This window comes from Podarcis muralis, chromosome 9 (genome assembly GCF_964188315.1).
Source record: "Podarcis muralis chromosome 9, rPodMur119.hap1.1, whole genome shotgun sequence".
In the NCBI taxonomy this organism is placed as follows: Eukaryota; Metazoa; Chordata; class Lepidosauria; order Squamata; family Lacertidae; genus Podarcis; species Podarcis muralis.
In genome coordinates this window covers 10,356,514-10,373,313 of record NC_135663.1, presented here as the reverse complement: position 1 = coordinate 10,373,313, position 16,800 = coordinate 10,356,514, and the positions used below count along the sequence as shown (strand labels likewise).

Below are 16,800 nucleotides of genomic sequence, written 5' to 3'. Positions count from 1 at the left end.
ATTAAACACAAAAAAGCTAAAGCAAAAGACCACAAAATCACTGAAATCATAATGAGGTATAGCCACGCAGCAGCAGTAGAAAATACATTTTCAATACTTAGTGCACCTCACCCCTCCTGGACAAAGAGACATGTGTGTTTACCTGCCAATGAAAGGAAAACAATTCTGGCAAGATGTACCTGAGAGGGGGAAGTCAGTTGGAGGTGTGCAGCTGCTACAGACAAAGCCCTCCCAGTGATCCCTGCACCTCATTTGCAATATTCTCAAGAGTATCCTTTGCAAACCTTCCTGCCAAGCATGCACCGCATCAGATTCCAAGAGAACACAATTAAATTAAACATGATAAATGGGACTAACAGGTGACAAACGGGACCGGATGACACAGGACTAAACTGGCCGAGGCCTGAAACACACATCCTAAATCCCCTCACTGAGTCATAGGTTGCAGTTCCTTTCATCATCATCATCATTTTTAATTTGTATACAGCGGTACCTCAGGTTACATATGCTTCAGGTTACATACGCTTCAGGTTACAGACTCCACTAACCCAGAAATAGTGCTTCAGGTTAAGAACTTTGCTTCAGGATGAGAACAGAAATTGTGCTCTGGCAGAGCGGCGGCAGCAGGAGGCCCCATTAGCTAAAGTGGTCTTCAGGTTAAGAACAGTTTCAGGTTAAGTACGGACCTCCGGAACAAATTAAGTACTTAACCCGAGGTACCACTGTACCGTCTTTCTATCTTACAATACTCAAGGCAGTTTACAAGCTGAAGAAATAAAAAATGTACATCTTATAACAATCTAATGCAATACAAAAAGGTGATAATAAAACATAACTTTAAAATAGGCAGCCTACATCAAAAAGTAACATTCAACAATCATTAGAATAGTATTAAATAATAATAACATATGAAAGTTAAAGAGAAATCCACTCAGCAGTTACAATAAATAATTTCTAAACTATAATCAATAAAACAACGGCAAGCCACAGTACATAGAATAATACAATACAAATTGAGAAGCAGAGACTACAGGGTGGGGCAAGGCAGGTGGAAGAAGGCCTTGTCTGATGGAGTCTCTCCCCTCACAGGTCTTCCTTCAGGATTAGATCCCTTATGAGGACTCCTAGGGTCGGAGTCGGAATAGGGTTTGAACCTATTGCACACCATAACCCGCATCATTAGGTGTGAGGATCACCAAAGCAGGTTGCCATATTTCAAAAAATGGAAAACTTGTTGAGGTTTCTTTTTGGGGGGGACGTTGTTGGAAATTCCCCCCCCCCCCCAAAAAAAAAATCTACACTTCCGACATGGGTTGCCCTACGCCCGACTTTCCCCATCAGGATCCCATCGGGCACTTCCCCTCCAGTCCACAAGGCGGAGCCTCTACCTTTCCGCAGCCCTCTCCCCAATTGGTGGCACTTCAGGGGCCGGTCTAGGAATCCGCGACGGCATCTTACGTCGTTGTCGTCACCACAGCGCCTCGTTGCCGGGGCAACAAACCAGCTCGAGCGGCGCTCTCCGGGCGGAGGCGGAACCTTTTTTTCTCCACAGACGCAGAAATATAGAGTGACGCGCCACGGCGATTTCAAACCGGGACCCCCGGTGCCTGGTTTCAGCTAGTTCCCCGCTCTAATTTTTCGACGCGAAATGCATAAAGGGGATTCGAAGTTAAGGGAGGCCGAAGGGCAGAGCGGCGGGTCCTTAGAAAACCGCGGCCGGCGCTAATATTGGGTTCCACTCTACACTTTTCCTATCTCTATGGCCTGGTCGAGGCCTCCCGCGTCGGGGTTGCAGTTTCCACCCGGACGACGGCGCTGAGCGGACCTTCCCAGGGTCAGTAGGTGCTGCCGCCGCCGCCGCCCGGGTTCCCTCATGGCTTTCAACTTCGGGCCAGCCGCCGGCGCTGCGGCCGCCCCAAACCCTGCGGGTGAGTGCGGGGAAGTGGCGGGGGGGGCGTGGCCCTGGTCGCCCTGGCAACCGGGGGGGCGGGGAAGGGCAGCACCTGTTGAATCCCTGGCTTCCTATCGCGGAGCAGCAGCAGCTTCGGAGGCGCAGGGCGATATCAAGAGAGGAGGGGGTGGGGATGGGAGGGAGTCAGATTTATTTGTTCCAGCCGTAGGTCAGGACAAGCACGACAACACGCGCAAATGAACGCGAGCGCAAGGAGGACGTGAAGAAGCAGGGCACAAAATGATGAGGCGCCTTAAGGTTGCCTGAATGTCCGCTTGTCGCAGGGTTTTAGAACAGGAAGGGACCCGCGAGGGGCTTCGAGTCCAAACCCCTGCAGTGCAAGTGTGTGTGTGTGTGTGTGTAGAGAACCACCACCGCCACCCCACACAAAAGAGGCACTTAATAATAATAATAATAATAATAATAATAATAATAATAATATCACAGGGTCCGTATAAAAATGTAGCTATATATATCCCAAAGGAGGACCCCCCCACACACAGAGAAAAGAGGCACTTATTATTATTATTCATTAATATCACAGGGTCCGTATAAAAATGTAGCTATATATATATCCCAAAGGAGGACCCCCACACACAGAGAGAAAAGAGGCATTTATTATTATTATTAATATTAATATCACAGGGTTGGTATAAAAATGTAGCTATATATATCCCAAAGGAGGACACCCCCCCACACACAGAAGAGACACATTATTATTATTATTCATTAATATCACAGGGTTGGTATAAAAATGTAGCTATATATATCCCAAAGGAGGACACCCCCCCACACACAGAGAGAAAAGAGGCACTTATTATTCATTATAATCACATTCATTAATATCGCACGGTCTATGTATAAATGTAACTATATATATCCCAAAGGAGCACACACACCCCCACACACAAAAGAGGCACTTATTATTATTATTCATTAATGTCACAGGGTGGTTGTAGAGAAAGGCCAAGGGGCTGCAAAGTGTGGCTCTCTCACTGCCACGCTTCTAGAAGTTCCCATCCATTAGCAAAACTAGGTCTCTGGCTGCTGCCCGTCCTATGTTGCAGAGCCCCACAAATAAACATAATTAGTGCTAATTCCTCCAAAATATATAGGATTGTACAGTCCTGTGGCTTGGCTTTTGAAAAACAGGAGGTCCACAGTACTTAGCAAATTGAAAACCGCTGTGCTAGCCTCTTGTTGTCTGCCTGGTACTGTAAAGAGTCTAGTATATGACTGGCAGGCTGCATTTGACTTGGGAATTCACAAATTGCATGTTGATATGGACTGTTGTGATAATGTACGTGAAGCACTTTGAACAAAAATCCATGTCTAAATGCAAAGTATTCATATTAAACAGCATGGGGAGAGTGTAATTCTAATACAGAGGTTTGGGGAAGGGAACCACTATCAAGTTTGTTAACAGTGCTTTACTTGGTCATTCATATCTACAAAATGTTAAGCCTAAGTGTACTGCTCAGCTCATTACTTCTAAACCCTTCAAAACGTAGACCATTCAACACACCCTGCTCTCATACTGAGGAGGAATTTTTATTTGCATGTTTTTGGTGCAGAACTAATATTTGGCAGTGAAAACTTCATTTGTCCTATAACAGCAGAGAAACGCTCTTGTACTTTTTCTTGCTATGGACTGATGTTTCTTCTCCCCCGTTCTTTGAAATTTCTCATTTTTGCTAATCAGAATTGGTTTTACTGCTTACATGTTTTGTTTCTCACTAATACTTCCTTGCTTTCTTTTCTGCTTCCCACTCATCAGGATTTGGTGGGCTTGAAACAGCAAACTCCACTGCCAGCGGGTTTAATTTTGGGGGTTTTGGATTAACTGCTAATCCTGCAGTGAATTTTAATATTGGGAATTTTGGTGTGTCTACTACCTCGGCTCCACCATTCAATTTTGGTAACAGTCTGGCCAGTGCAGGTAGAGAATGCACACAAGTGGTGTTTGTAATTGCATTGTTGCTGGGAAGGGTCCAAGAATTTGCTTCAGGCCTCTGGGGTCTAAACTCATTCATGTGGCATTGTTCCAATAAAATCCATTGAAGACCTCTTTCAGTGTTTAAGGACTGGAGTAGAAGCAGAATACCTCTTTTGCTTTTATTCTTGTAGCTTTTAAAATAACGTTTGCATCGGACTCCTTAAATGTGTGACTGAAATGCCTAATTTTTCAAAGCTGTTTTATCACTGAAGTAGCTGCAAAGAGAGACTGCTCTGATCCAGCAGTTGCTTATGGGAACATAAAGCTTCACAGAAGGATGCAGTCTATGCGTTCGTTAAAGAAATGATTGATCAGGTCCCTCCATTCAATAAATGAGGAAGTCTGCACAGTCAGGAAATCCATGTGAGAGGCATTACATACTGAACACAGCATTGTGGGACTACTAGCTACTTGCTGTGATGTAAAGTGTGAAAGGGAGACAACCTCTCCAAACATGGGATGAATTCATGGCAAATCATGCCTCCATAGTACTCATCCACCATGTTTGTGCCCTATCAGCTTGGGAGGGTGTGGAACTCTCACTTTCCTTTCACAATTTTCCCGTTTACTGTGTGCCTATGAAATGGTGTAACGTGTGAATTAACCTTGAATCCATGTGCATCTCAATTGAGTCATTAAAATGATTTTTCCCCAAGGAAAATGAGCCAGAGTGTCTTAGCAGGCCAAATTTGTCATGTGCATTCTGCAAACAGGGATATAAAATTATGATCCCTTGGTAATAAAGTTGAATAACTTTGAAAAGGTATTTTTCTGTATCTCAAATTCTTGGACCCTACTGCATTTATGTTTTCCCCCTTTCCTCCGTCTCTTCATTGGATTTCAGTCATCACGAACTCACCACACTTTTATCAAGGCTTAATGGAGAAGCAAATTTTATACGATCAGCTAAAAAAATCAGCAATCCTCACTTTTGGTCTTTGAGAAATATGCTGGCTTTGACAAAAAGATTCTGACTTTTAAACATTCTCAACTATTTACCGTCTGTAGAACAAGTAGATAATTCAATTAGCTGATTTTGAACAGCCAGGCATTGATCCATCTTTGTACTTGAATGTGCCTGACATTAATATTCAGTATTCTAATATTCAGTATTTCTAATGCGTTCATTTAGTGTTAACCTTCAGTTCTTGTGGCTGTTCGTATAGGAAATTATATCATTCCATAGTCCTATCATTTCTGTACTGTAATATGCAACAGTTTCAATTATTTGTATAGTGTAACTCTCATCTCAGCTGTTAAAGAAACCATTTGCTCATCCCAGTGACATTGTTTGCTTTGTGATTGGTCTGAATGGCTTTCACAAGGTGCGAATCTCTCTCGCACCTCCACCCACCACATACAAATGCATGCACACTTCCAATCAGTTTTAAAATTCTTCTTGGAAAATTTCTGTGTAAGGAAGGACACAAGAAAGAGCTCACCATTGGACTACGATTGTCACTAGTATTACATTAAAATAATTGTTTTAAGATGGCAGCTATAACTGAACTTTAAGCTTTTGAGTGCAGACAGGGATCACAAATTCTAATGCATTTATAAAAACTTGGTTTCAAACTAGTATTTATTTATTTATCTGTTTATTTATTCTTTTGTTTAATACATTTACAATCCTGCACTTTCATCCAAAGGAGCCCAGGGCAGCACTGATTTCAGTGGGGCTAAAGCACAACTAACTTAGTCTTTGGCTCCATCCCCCAATTTTATGACTGTATAGGTTTTGAGTGCTTCAGGACAGGTTTAACCAGTGCATCTTTCACCCAAAAAGTTCAGGCAGGAACAGTGCTGGTTGGCGCTTGGTCAAGGAGAAGAGCAGTTGCAGGGCCAATGTGTCAATGGCAGGCTGGAACCCTTCTTCTGATTGAAACCTATTCTGGGAGCTCCAGCAAAGCCATTTAATCAACTCTGTTGTGCCTGTTTAGCACAAAGAAAGGCATGCAAAGAGTGCTGGGAGCAGCTGGTTTCTACAATGCAAGGAAAATTCAGAAGACATATTTATGCCCACATAAGGAGCACTGATGTTATAGAGTAGTTTAAAGCAGAAGCACTGCATTGATTAGGTTGTTGTTTTTTAAAGAATTTATATGTGTTTTCCTTCAAGTAACAGGATAGGCTTTCCAAAAAATAACAAAAATGTGCATCTGATATGATTTCCCAAAAGATGAAAGCGTGTTAGCTACTTTAGTGTTAGCCCCTTCTTTGCAATCGCTTCAGCTTTAAACGAGGGCAATGCATATGAGTTATTTCCTCAGCAGCATTCATTTGTCACCATCTCCCTTCCTAAAAAAAACCTACCGGCATGTGATCGTCAAAACTGTGGCCTCGTAAGAGCCTGCCGGGCTTCTTCTTCTTTTGACTTGTTCATTTTGGTTTCCTAGGGGCCTTTGGAGGATTTGGGACGGCAAACACCACAGCTGGATCTACGTTCAGCTTCTCGGCACCTACCAACACCGGGGCTGGTGGTAAGAGCGCATGAATTGCTCTGCACATGTGTCTTTCCAATTAAAGCGTTGCGGGAGCTTAGCATGACCTTATTCACACTGTGTTGTCCCGCTTTTCTTTTTCAAGGGTTGTTTAGTGCTACCCAGAACAAGGGTTTTGGATTTGGTACTGGCTTCGGGACAGGTACCGGCCTTGGGACAGGTTTGGGAACTGGTTTGGGATTTGGAGCCTTCAGCACCCAGCAGCAGCAGCAGCAACCAAGTAAGTACCCTAAGGCTAAATAGTGCCAGGGGTTTTATCTAACCTCTTTATGTCATATTGGAACCCCTTCTTTCCTCTGTTCCCTTCTCCCTCCCATCAGACATCTGGGTGACAGCCTGTTGGGCAAAGAAGTGGACTTTATGAACTGTATTCTGGTTGAGTGTTTCAGGCGCCTGCTGTAGCTATTATTTTTGTCAGGCATCTACATATCTGCCTGAAGGAGATAGGATCTGCCTGTGTGATGCCCACCTGGTGGAAACTCTAGCTCAAATGGCCCTTAAATGTAAAATGAATGATTATCTCCATCAACAATTTCTAGACCATCTATGTATTCCAACATGGAAACCAGAGACAGAGGTTATACGCTTCTTATTACAGGGGAGAGACCAGAAGCATACCAAGACAGTAGCTAAGTTCCTCTATTTGATTTTTTGTCACCTGTAGTATGCTAAAGGATCCTGCCCTTGCTGGAGACCCACAGAGATGAAATAGATTGCTCGCCTCTTCTTCCCTGTACTGTACAAATGACTGTACTGTTGAAATGGCGACGAGATCGCACTGGCCTATTTATTCTGAATGTTTGTATGTGGTGCAAATAAAGGTTTGACGATGATGATGATGATATATCTGCCTAAGTTGCAAAAAATATAATAGCGATAAGCTCAGAAAATATGTAAACCCTTGGTCAGCATCTTATTTTACAAAGGGGCTACTTTGAGGAGAAGATAGTGGGCTAGCCTTGCGTGGTTGGATTTCATTTGCCATCTATCTTCCCGTCTCGTTTTAGCCCTAGGAAGCCTCTTCAGTCAGCCTGCTCAAGCCCCTGCCCAGTCTAACCAGCTGATAAACACAGCAAGTGCCCTTTCTGCACCCACACTGTTGGGAGATGAGCGAGATGCCATTTTGGCCAAGTGGAACCAGCTGCAGGCATTTTGGGGCACAGGCAAAGGATATTTCAACAACAGCATTGCCCCAGTGGAGTTCTCGCAGGAAAACCCCTTCTGCAGGTTTAAGGTATGATTGGTGTTCCTGAAGACCACCTTCTTGGAAACGGTTGGTTGGCTAGCTAGTCTGAATTGCTGCTAGACATTTAGAGTTGATTTCCTTCGCTACATTTCATGGAGTTGTGGAATCTTAGCTTTCATGTCTTTGTGGTGCTGCAGCAAAATGTTTGGGTATCTTTTTGTTGGCTGAAAAGACTGCTGTCCTTTCACAGGCTGTTGGCTATAGCTGCATGTCCAACAACAAGGATGAAGATGGCTTGGTAGCACTGGTCTTCAACAAGAAGGAAGCAGAAATCCGAAGCCAGCAGCAGCAGCTTGTGGAATCTTTGCACAAAATCTTGGGTTCAAACCAGACTCTCACAGTCAACGTGGAAGGTGTGAAGACCATGCCAGATGATCAGTAAGTAAATTTCATGGTGCACGTGTGTCCCTTCCTGGCAAGAAGAGGCCACTTGATGTTCAAGGAGAGTAGCATGCTTGATGCAGGGATGGTTAACAGGTGCAGGCAGGTTGGGCAGAGGTGCTTCCTCTTATCTGGAAGACATCCCTCTCGGGAGCAGGTGAAGGCACCCCAGAGGCCTCTCATTTGGAGGGCCATGTACAGAGTGTCCCATCCAAGTTGCTGGTGGGTGGAAATTGATGCCATAGCAAGGCTTCATACATACATCAGATGAAGAGCCCAGCCAGGCAGATAATAATTGGAGGAAGCTGGCCAGACCATCTCAGTTGGTTAGAGCATGATGCTGATAAGGGGAAGGTTGCAGGTTTGATCCCCATATGGGACAGCTGCATGTCCCTGCATGGCAGGGGGTTGGACCAGATGATCCTCAGGGTCCCTTGCAATTCTATGATGCTATGAATACATTTGTTTTTTTGAGATCAACCTTGTAAATCATTTTAAAATGTGTAAAATGTAAGTGTTTGTATTGGCTCTTTTAGGACTGAAGTAGTCATCTATGTTGTTGAGCGATCTCCAAATGGGACTTCCAGGCGAGTCCCATCTACCACTCTGTATGCACACTTTGAACAAGCAAATGTCAAAAACCAGCTGCAGCAGCTTGGAGTCACCCTCATCATGGCCAGGACAGAGCTTTCTCCAGCGCAGGTCAAGCAGCTGCTACAGAGTCCTCCTGCAGGTAATCTGTACCAAAGTGCTTTGGTTAGATCAGGCTTCCTCAGCCTCAGCCCTCCAGATGTTTTTGGCCTACAACTCCCATGATCCCTAGCTAGCAGGACCAGTGGTCAGGGATGATGGGAATTGTAGTCTCAAAACATCTGGAGGGCCACGGTTGAGGAAGCCTGGGTTAGATGATGGAGGAGTATGTCCTGCTGTAATACAAGCTGAAAGAATTGTGCTGTTCTTTAAAAATAAGTGTTTGGCCAACCGTTTAAGGGGTTTGCTTTAGATATGGGATGCATTTTAATTGGACTTGGCTTGTAGATACAATCTGGAAAGAGACCTAAAGGACAAGTAAATAATTTTCTAACTCATTCATTGTGTGGTAGATCAGTGGTGGGTTGTTTTTTTCCTTTTCCTTCATGAGACAAAACATCAGGACAGAAGCAGAAAGAGGTACTTGCAGCAGTAATTAATGCTTCTTTAGGGGTGGGTTTTCACAAGAGAAAAATTCACTGAATTAATTGGAACTGGGATATGAAGAAAATATCTGAAGTGTGTTAAAATTGTCACTTCTGAAATGTAGTTTGCCTGTTTTTTTTGGGGGGAGGGGGGCTATGATTTATATGTGTGTTAAACCTGGGTGCGTTTTTTTAGCAAGCTAAATCTTATCTCCAACTGATCCTAATAAACAATGGCTGAGGCTCAATGACTCGATATTGTCCTTAGTGACTTGTTTTTCCGTTTCCAGGAGTTGATCCAATCATTTGGGAGCAGGCCAAAGTTGACAACCCAGATCCTGAAAAGTAGGTCTGGTGGTTTCCAAGATGGTTTTTGAATTGCTTGGATAATTTGAAATGGGAATTATGTGTCTTTCTGAGAAGGAATGGGCAAAATGAGCACCCTGGCGATCACAGCTCCCAAGAGCAATAGCTGGAAAAGAGTCATAACGCCACACCGAAATCTAGATGGCTTTCAGTTAGGAGGCGCATGCAAGACTGAACCATCACAAGAATGCATGCTTGAGTGTCCCTGGTGTTAAAATCTTGCTTTGTTACTACCACATTGGGGAGAAGCTACGCTAAATTTGCAGGTTGAAGAAAGTTTTAGCTGTTGGTGCATATTCAGGCATGCTATCCCACATACGTACTCTTGAAGAGCTTGTTGGGACGTCAAACCCAACAGTCTTCAGTGGAATCTGTTAAGACTTCCAGCTGCTGGCAACAGAGTTAGCACAATCAAGGGTGTGTGTGCATGTGTTTGAACCAGGTTCATAGTAATTTACCAGAAACAAAAACCACCGTCTTTTTCCCCTAAAGGGATGGTGAGGCCTCCTGACTCCCTAGTTAGAGTGCCTTGTTTGCTCCTATAGCCTATTCATTTCTATGTGTTACCTAATTTCTACCATGTTGATGCTCTTACTTCTCTAGGCTGATTCCAGTGCCGATGGTTGGTTTCAAAGAACTGCTGAGGAGGTTGAAAGTCCAAGACCAAATGACGAAGCAGCATCAAACCAGATTAGATGTGAGCACCAGCTTCTGAATACCACTGTTGTGATCATTTGTGGCTGACAATGGATGCTCTGGCTAAGAGTCTAGTTGCCTTTTGCTTTGTAAATCCTGTGTTCCAGGTGCCAGAAACTTAATACCATAAAGCACTCCGGACTCTCAGGGCCAGGGATTGGTCACTTGCTCCACCTAGGCCGGGGTTAGCAATTTCCAAGTCTGTTGTAAAGAGCGTGGAAGATGCCAAACTTGAGGAGTCAAGATGCATAGCACATTCTACAATATTTCCACTGAGCTTCTATTGCTTGTGTGTTCCAGGGGCACAGATCAACCCAGTCTCTTCACTTTCACTAGGAGCTACACTTGAGATGCTCAAAGTGAAGTCTTACATCCCTATTTTATTTTATTTTCTAATTTATAGCTTTATTAAAACAACAAAAACAAAAACAAACACAACACAACAAACAACATCACATTCTCTTGACTTCTATTCATCCCCTTGCGTTATCTAAACTTCATTTTCTACTTCACACTTTTATATTTCCTTTTTCTAAACATTTAAAATTACTTTATTATTTGGTCCTCTGTTGTCTTTCAAGATTCAGTCCAGACCCGTCAAAGCATTTAGATTTTTGCAGTACTGTTTTATATACTCTCTAAAGAGATTCCATTCTTTATTTAATCTCTGTTTTGAATCATCTCTTAAACTTCCCATCATTTTGGCTACTTCTGTATATTCTATCATCTTCACCTCCCAGTCTAATTTGGTGGGTATCACTTGTCCTTTCCAATTTTTTGCTATTAAAATTCTAGCCACTGTTGTCAGATGCATGAAGATTATTCTAAAAAAAAATGGGATTTCAGTCTAACCTCCCTAATTTAGAGGAGGGACATAGCACACTGTGTTATGTGTAGAAGGTCCCAGGTTCCCTCATTAACATCTCAAAGTAGTGTTGGGAAAACTGTCTGAATCACTCCTTTAAGTGCAGACAATATAACTGTTTGAGTTGCAATAAGGCAGTTTCCTGTGTTTAGTCTTAAATCTGTCCAGTGGCTAAGCCAGTAATACCTCTTCACTTGCATACTAACCTCAGTGGTATCAAATCTCTTTTAATCTTCAGGTTCTATTATTCTTACTGGGACCAGCTGGCTTGGTTAGTTAAAAGTGTTCCCCGCCTCAAAGCATTTCTGCTATGGTACATTGCATCCACTTTTTCTCTCTCTGCAGTTGCCTTGTTGTGATTTTTGAAGCGTGTGTTTTCGATTTTCAGGGGATTTTTAGAGCAGTCACTGTAGACCCACCCAGCTTCATAATTCTGTAGCTGGTTGTGGGCTGCATCTGCAAAGGATTTAAAAGGCTTTTGACACATGAAGGGACACCCAGGTGTGAAACTGGACTGATAGTTCACAACCTGTGCATTCTCTTTAAACAGTTGACCCAATCTCTCCCTGTCTGTAGATAATATCAGAAGACATAAGTGAGCTTCAGAAAAACCAGACTACAACGATGGCCAAAATAGCTCAGTACAAGAGGAAGCTAATGGATCTTTCGCACAGAACATTGCAGGTAGGCTGTTGCTTGTCCCTGTGGTAAAAATGGGTGGTGATTAAGAATGTAGGTAAAGTGCAGTAGCGAAGAACATGAGATGAAGGTCAGGAAATATTCAGGTCAAGTCTCAATTCAACTAGGGTTGTCTAAGCTGGTCCTTGGGCAAACCCCTGTTGTCTCTGCCTCAGTCCTCCCTCCCATCTGCAGTGTGGGGGAAGATGGATAAGACCATGAAAAGAGGATCCCAGGTCCCTCTATACCTGCATCCTGATTCCATCTGGGGCCAGCCAGATGCTTCTGGGAAGTCCCTAAGCCCAGGCCATAAAGGCAAGAGTGCTCTCCCAGACCCCGACGCTACCTTAGAACACTGAGGTTCCCTATTGCTGTCATGGGTAATCAGCCACCAGTAGACGGATCTTCATTCTCCTCTTAAAGCCATTCAAACTGCTGTTTGGATAAGAGATCAAATAAACTTTGGGTCTTGATCCCAGTTTAGCCACACAATGCCCCTTGCCTTTTAGGTTCTGATTTCTCATTCCCCCCTCCCTCCCCCCCTTTTATAATTAAAAAACAACAGTTGATATGGTACATGGTTGATTTATGTGATGGAATAATGTACATTGGACATGTTTATTTTATGGTCTCTTTCAATTGTATCTTAAAAATAAATTATTACACAACTAGGGAGAAAAAGGGTTTAGAAGCTCCTCTTTCTTTTTTTTACTTCCATTACTCTGTAAACCTCCATGTGTATCTAATAATAATAATAATAAGAAGAAGAAGAAGAAGAAGAAGAAGAAGAAGTTTATTATTTGTACTCTGCCCACCTGAAGGAGCATCTCCACCCCCATCGTTCTGCCCGGACACTGAGGTCCAGCGCCGAGGGCCTTTTGGCAGTTCCCTCACTGCAAGAAGCCAAGTTACAGGGAACCAGGCAGAGGGCCTTCTCGGTGGTGGCACCCGCCCTGTGGAACGCCCTCCCATCAGATGTCAAAGAGAAAAACAACTACCAGGCTTTTAGAAGACATCTGAAGGCAGCCCTGTTTAGGGAAGCTTTTAATGTTTAATACACTATTGTATTTTAATATTTTGTTGGAAGCTGCCCAGAGTGACTGGGGTATAAAATAATAATAATAATAATAATAATAATAATAATAATAATAATAATAATAATAATAATTCCAACAAAATACTAAAACACAGTAAGACATCAAACATTTTAAAAACTTCCCTGTACAGGGCTGCCTTCAAATGTCTTAACGCTTTGACATCTGATAGGAGGGTGTTCCACAGGGTGGGCGCCACTACCAATAAGGCCCTCTTGTGGCACTGTGTAAAGACACTCTGCATCTGTCCACTCCCTTGAGCTGCCTTATTGATCTCAGGTGTGTCTGAGGATGGCCTTCCCATTTCCAGGCATATTTTGCATCCCTAAAACACCTGGGGGGAAACAGACCAGGTGCTCCACATTCAGCTGTGCTGCCCAAAAAAGGACAATCTCTGTTTTTGGTAAGGGGTAGCCTTCTAAAGCATCTTAATTTCTTCACGAAGGTGTTAATCAAGCAAGAGATCCAGAGGAAAAGCGGCTATGCCATCCAAGCCGATGAAGAGCAGCTTCGCGTACAGTTGGATACGATCCAGTGTGAACTCAATGCTCCCACGCAGTTCAAGGTCAGCAACTCAGGATGCATAACCTCGCATACCAAACACAGAACTGGGCAATAAGCTGCCTGGTGCTTTGCGCTTGCTCCTTCTGTGCACTTGCATTTCATGCCTGTCCTACATCTCCCAAGTTCTTTCATGCTAGCGTGGAAGGCTGTGTCTGCCTTGGACCTATGCCATGCTGCTTGTTCATGTTTAGATCCATTTTAGAGTTCCTCTTTAAAAAATGGTACAATGACAGTGTCTTTGAAATGCCTCAAGCTCCTTCAAACTAATCTGGTAAAATCTGTAAGTGGTATATTTTCACAGGCCTCTCAACCTGATCATTGATGCGTCCTTTCAAGAAAGCAGCCTTAGTGGGAGGTTACTGAGTCAAGCCAGCAGGGTGCCACATCAGTCTGAGAGGCCTTGAGATACTTGCTTGTTGGAGATACAGTGGTGCCCCGCAAGACGAATGCCTCGCAAGACGGAAAACCCGCTAGATGAAAGGGTTTTCCGTTTCTGAGTTGCTTCACAAGACGATTTTCCCTATGGGCTTGCTTCGCAAGACGAAACGTCTTGCTAGTTTTGCGATTCCCCCCCCCCGCTCCCCCCCTTTTTCTAAGCCGCTAATAGCCTTTTAGCAGCTTAGCCGCTAATCCTTTAATAGCCGCTAAACCGCTAATAGTGCTAATCCGCTTAGCCGCTAATAGGGTTGCTTCGCAAGACGAAAAAACCGCTAGACGAAGAGAATCGCGGAACGGATTCTTTTCGTCTTGCGAGGCACCACTGTACTAAGGCAGGGGTTGGCAAGGTTTACCAAACTTCTGAGCATCGGAATTTCCCCAGCGGACTCCTTAAAGATGAACTTACGCTCAGCCAAAAGCCTTATCGAGCAAAGATTAGCAGACATTGAAAATCAACACAACCTCGCCAGGGGCGGGGGTGTCTGCTCCCCCAGGTATCACGGAATAACCCCACCACTTGGCCTTCAATCATACATGTCATCTCTTTCATCTGTACCACACCGACTTGCATTTATTCGTGCAAGGTTCAATGTTCTTCTATCGAACCTGCTGAGCCACAGGTTTTCCAAGGGTTTGGTGTCTCCGCTATGCGTGTGTGATAGGAAAACTGTTGAATCTCTTCCACATATAATGTTCAACTGTCCCCTACATAGCATAGCCAGGACTAAATTCCTGGGCCCTGCTTTACTGCGCTTGGTTGGCAGGCCTGTTGAGTCACACGCCTCACTGCTTTTGCAGGATACAGATCCTTCTGTAACTCTGCAGGTGGCGAGATTCCTGAATGCGGTTATCTCACACACAAAAATCACCAAAAAACAACAACAACATCAAAAATTAATCGGACAGTTATGATGAGAGTGCATGTCGGATCTCGTCTTCAGTTTTCCTTTTTCTGCGAACCGTCCCTTGGAGCTCTCCGGGCCCCAAGCTGTTATTTGGCTCTGCTCAATGACCCTCCCTTGCATTGTGGTGTTCACCTTCTGTTGTCGGATATATCGGTCTTTATGCCTCTGTGCTTTTATGTTTGTACATATTTTATGGGCTAATAGCCGTAAATAAATAAATAAAATAAATAAAAATAAATAAATTACCTCGCCTGGGCCAGTTCACTCCAGTGGAGATTCCTCCGTGGGCCAGATTGTGTGCGTGCGTGATTTCCGGCGTCTGTGCAGACGCGATTTCTGGTGTTGTGGAAGCAAGTCCCCGTGCCACACTGGTTTAGTGCAGTGCACGGGGGCTCACTGAGCGTGCGGCTTGGGGGCGGTTCATGGGCTGCTTGTGGCCCATGGGCCTTAGGTTGCCTACCCCTGTACTAAGGACTGGATCTGCTTATAAATCTCTGCCACTTGTCCCACAGGGCAGGGAAAAAGAAACTGCTTTCTGCCCTAAATTCAGCGTTTCTTCCTTTATTTCTTCCAGGGCCGGCTGAATGAGTTGATGTCCCAGATCAGAATGCAGAACCATTTTGGAGCTGTGAGATCGGAAGAGAGGTACTACATCGATGCAGACCTCTTGCGGGAAATTAAACAGGTAACAACCGGCAGGAATGCAAATTCCTTTGTCACAATAACATGAGAAAGTACCGGATTCATATTTTGTGCTTCCAATATTTCCATTCTCAAAGAATTGGATGTTTCTGTTGCATGAGGTGAGGGAGTGGGATGGCCAGTGAAATTTGTGCTTGATAGCATAGAAAACCTGGGGAACGGACTCTGCTGCAAGCCCTGGTCAACCCTAATTTTTGGCCATTTGCCACCAGGCAACGCTTACATGTTTCCAAGGTTGTCTTCCAAAACATAAGGGCTAGAAACTTGCATTTAAAAAACAACACACCAAAACTTAATAAGCTGAATAAGGCAACGAGCTGTGAACTAATCCTGGGTCTGGATTTGTTAATGTGTATGAAAGAGGGGATATCAGTATGTGACTTTCTACTGAGTAACCCATGTCTCTCATGTAAACACATAGGGGAAAGATTGGAGCAGTTGTGATCTCCCAGTTGAGGACTGATGCCTAGCATTTTACAAACAGAAGGGCTGACCGTTGCCAGGAAATTCACAGGCTAGGCTTGGAAAGGTCAGAGCGGAGTAAACATGTGGCTATTCTTTCTTTCTCTCCCTCCCTTTCTTTTAGCATCTGAAGCAACAACAAGAAGGGCTCAGCCACCTGATCAGCATCGTAAAAGATGACCTGGAAGATATAAAGCTCATAGAACATGGATTAAATGAGAGCATACCTATCAGAGGAGGGGTGTTCAGTTGATGGACACCCTTCCGTTATCCAGAGGCTTATGGAACCTGTAATTTCCTCTCCATGACCAAAACTCACTAGGTGGTTTAAAATATATCTATCAATAAATCTTAGTATGGGGTGAGAGGAGTCCAATAGTATTGGTGTCCTTTCCCCAATTTGGCCATCAAGTGGTTCAGTTTCCTAATGGCGCAGTTGGTTTCAAGAACAGACTTTAGACACTCCAGAAGCTGCTTTGTGTTCTAAGCCTGCAATTTTGGCAATATCGACTGTGTGGGTGAGGTTTATGAAGACACCTTCCGTGTTAACATCTTGAGAGGAAATACAATGCTATTGCTTACAGCAAACACACCCCAAAATAACTGCTGGTTGTTTATGTGCCCATAAGACATTGTCCAATCTGTTTAAACAAACTTCGAAATAAAGCTTTGAACCTTCTACATTACAGGGGGGAAACTGGTTGTCTGTTGTGCTTCTTTGGGACAGGTGATGGAAAAGAAGCACTGGATAAAGGTGTTTAAAAACCAAAAAACTATTGG

At 43.8% G+C, this 16,800-nt stretch overlaps 1 protein-coding gene across 1 annotated transcript; it reads left to right on the top strand.

Annotated features, from left to right (window-relative positions):
- The first annotated feature begins 1,787 nt into the window (after positions 1–1,787).
- NUP54 (nucleoporin 54) lies at positions 1,788–16,717 on the top strand. The gene is made up of 12 exons (XM_077933747.1): positions 1,788–1,928; positions 6,344–6,427; positions 6,534–6,668; positions 7,456–7,682; positions 7,885–8,072; positions 8,612–8,808; positions 9,541–9,595; positions 10,220–10,313; positions 11,754–11,861; positions 13,395–13,514; positions 15,431–15,541; positions 16,145–16,717. Exons 1-12 carry the CDS (start codon positions 1,874–1,876, stop codon positions 16,271–16,273), a joined length of 1,503 nt encoding a protein of 500 aa, XP_077789873.1. The 5' UTR covers positions 1,788–1,873; the 3' UTR covers positions 16,274–16,717.
- Positions 16,718–16,800: the final 83 nt, after the last annotated feature.

Bases quoted from the DNA above. Each gene is read 5' to 3' on its own strand.
- NUP54 (XM_077933747.1), top strand. From the start codon at position 1,874: ATGGCTTTCAACTTCGGGCCAGCCGCCGGCGCTGCGGCCGCCCCAAAC. The intron at 10,314-11,753 runs GTGAGCACCAGC...CCCTGTCTGTAG, and splicing joins AGCATCAAACCAGATTAGAT to ATAATATCAGAAGACATAAG. The intron at 11,862-13,394 runs GTAGGCTGTTGC...TTCTTCACGAAG, and splicing joins TTTCGCACAGAACATTGCAG to GTGTTAATCAAGCAAGAGAT.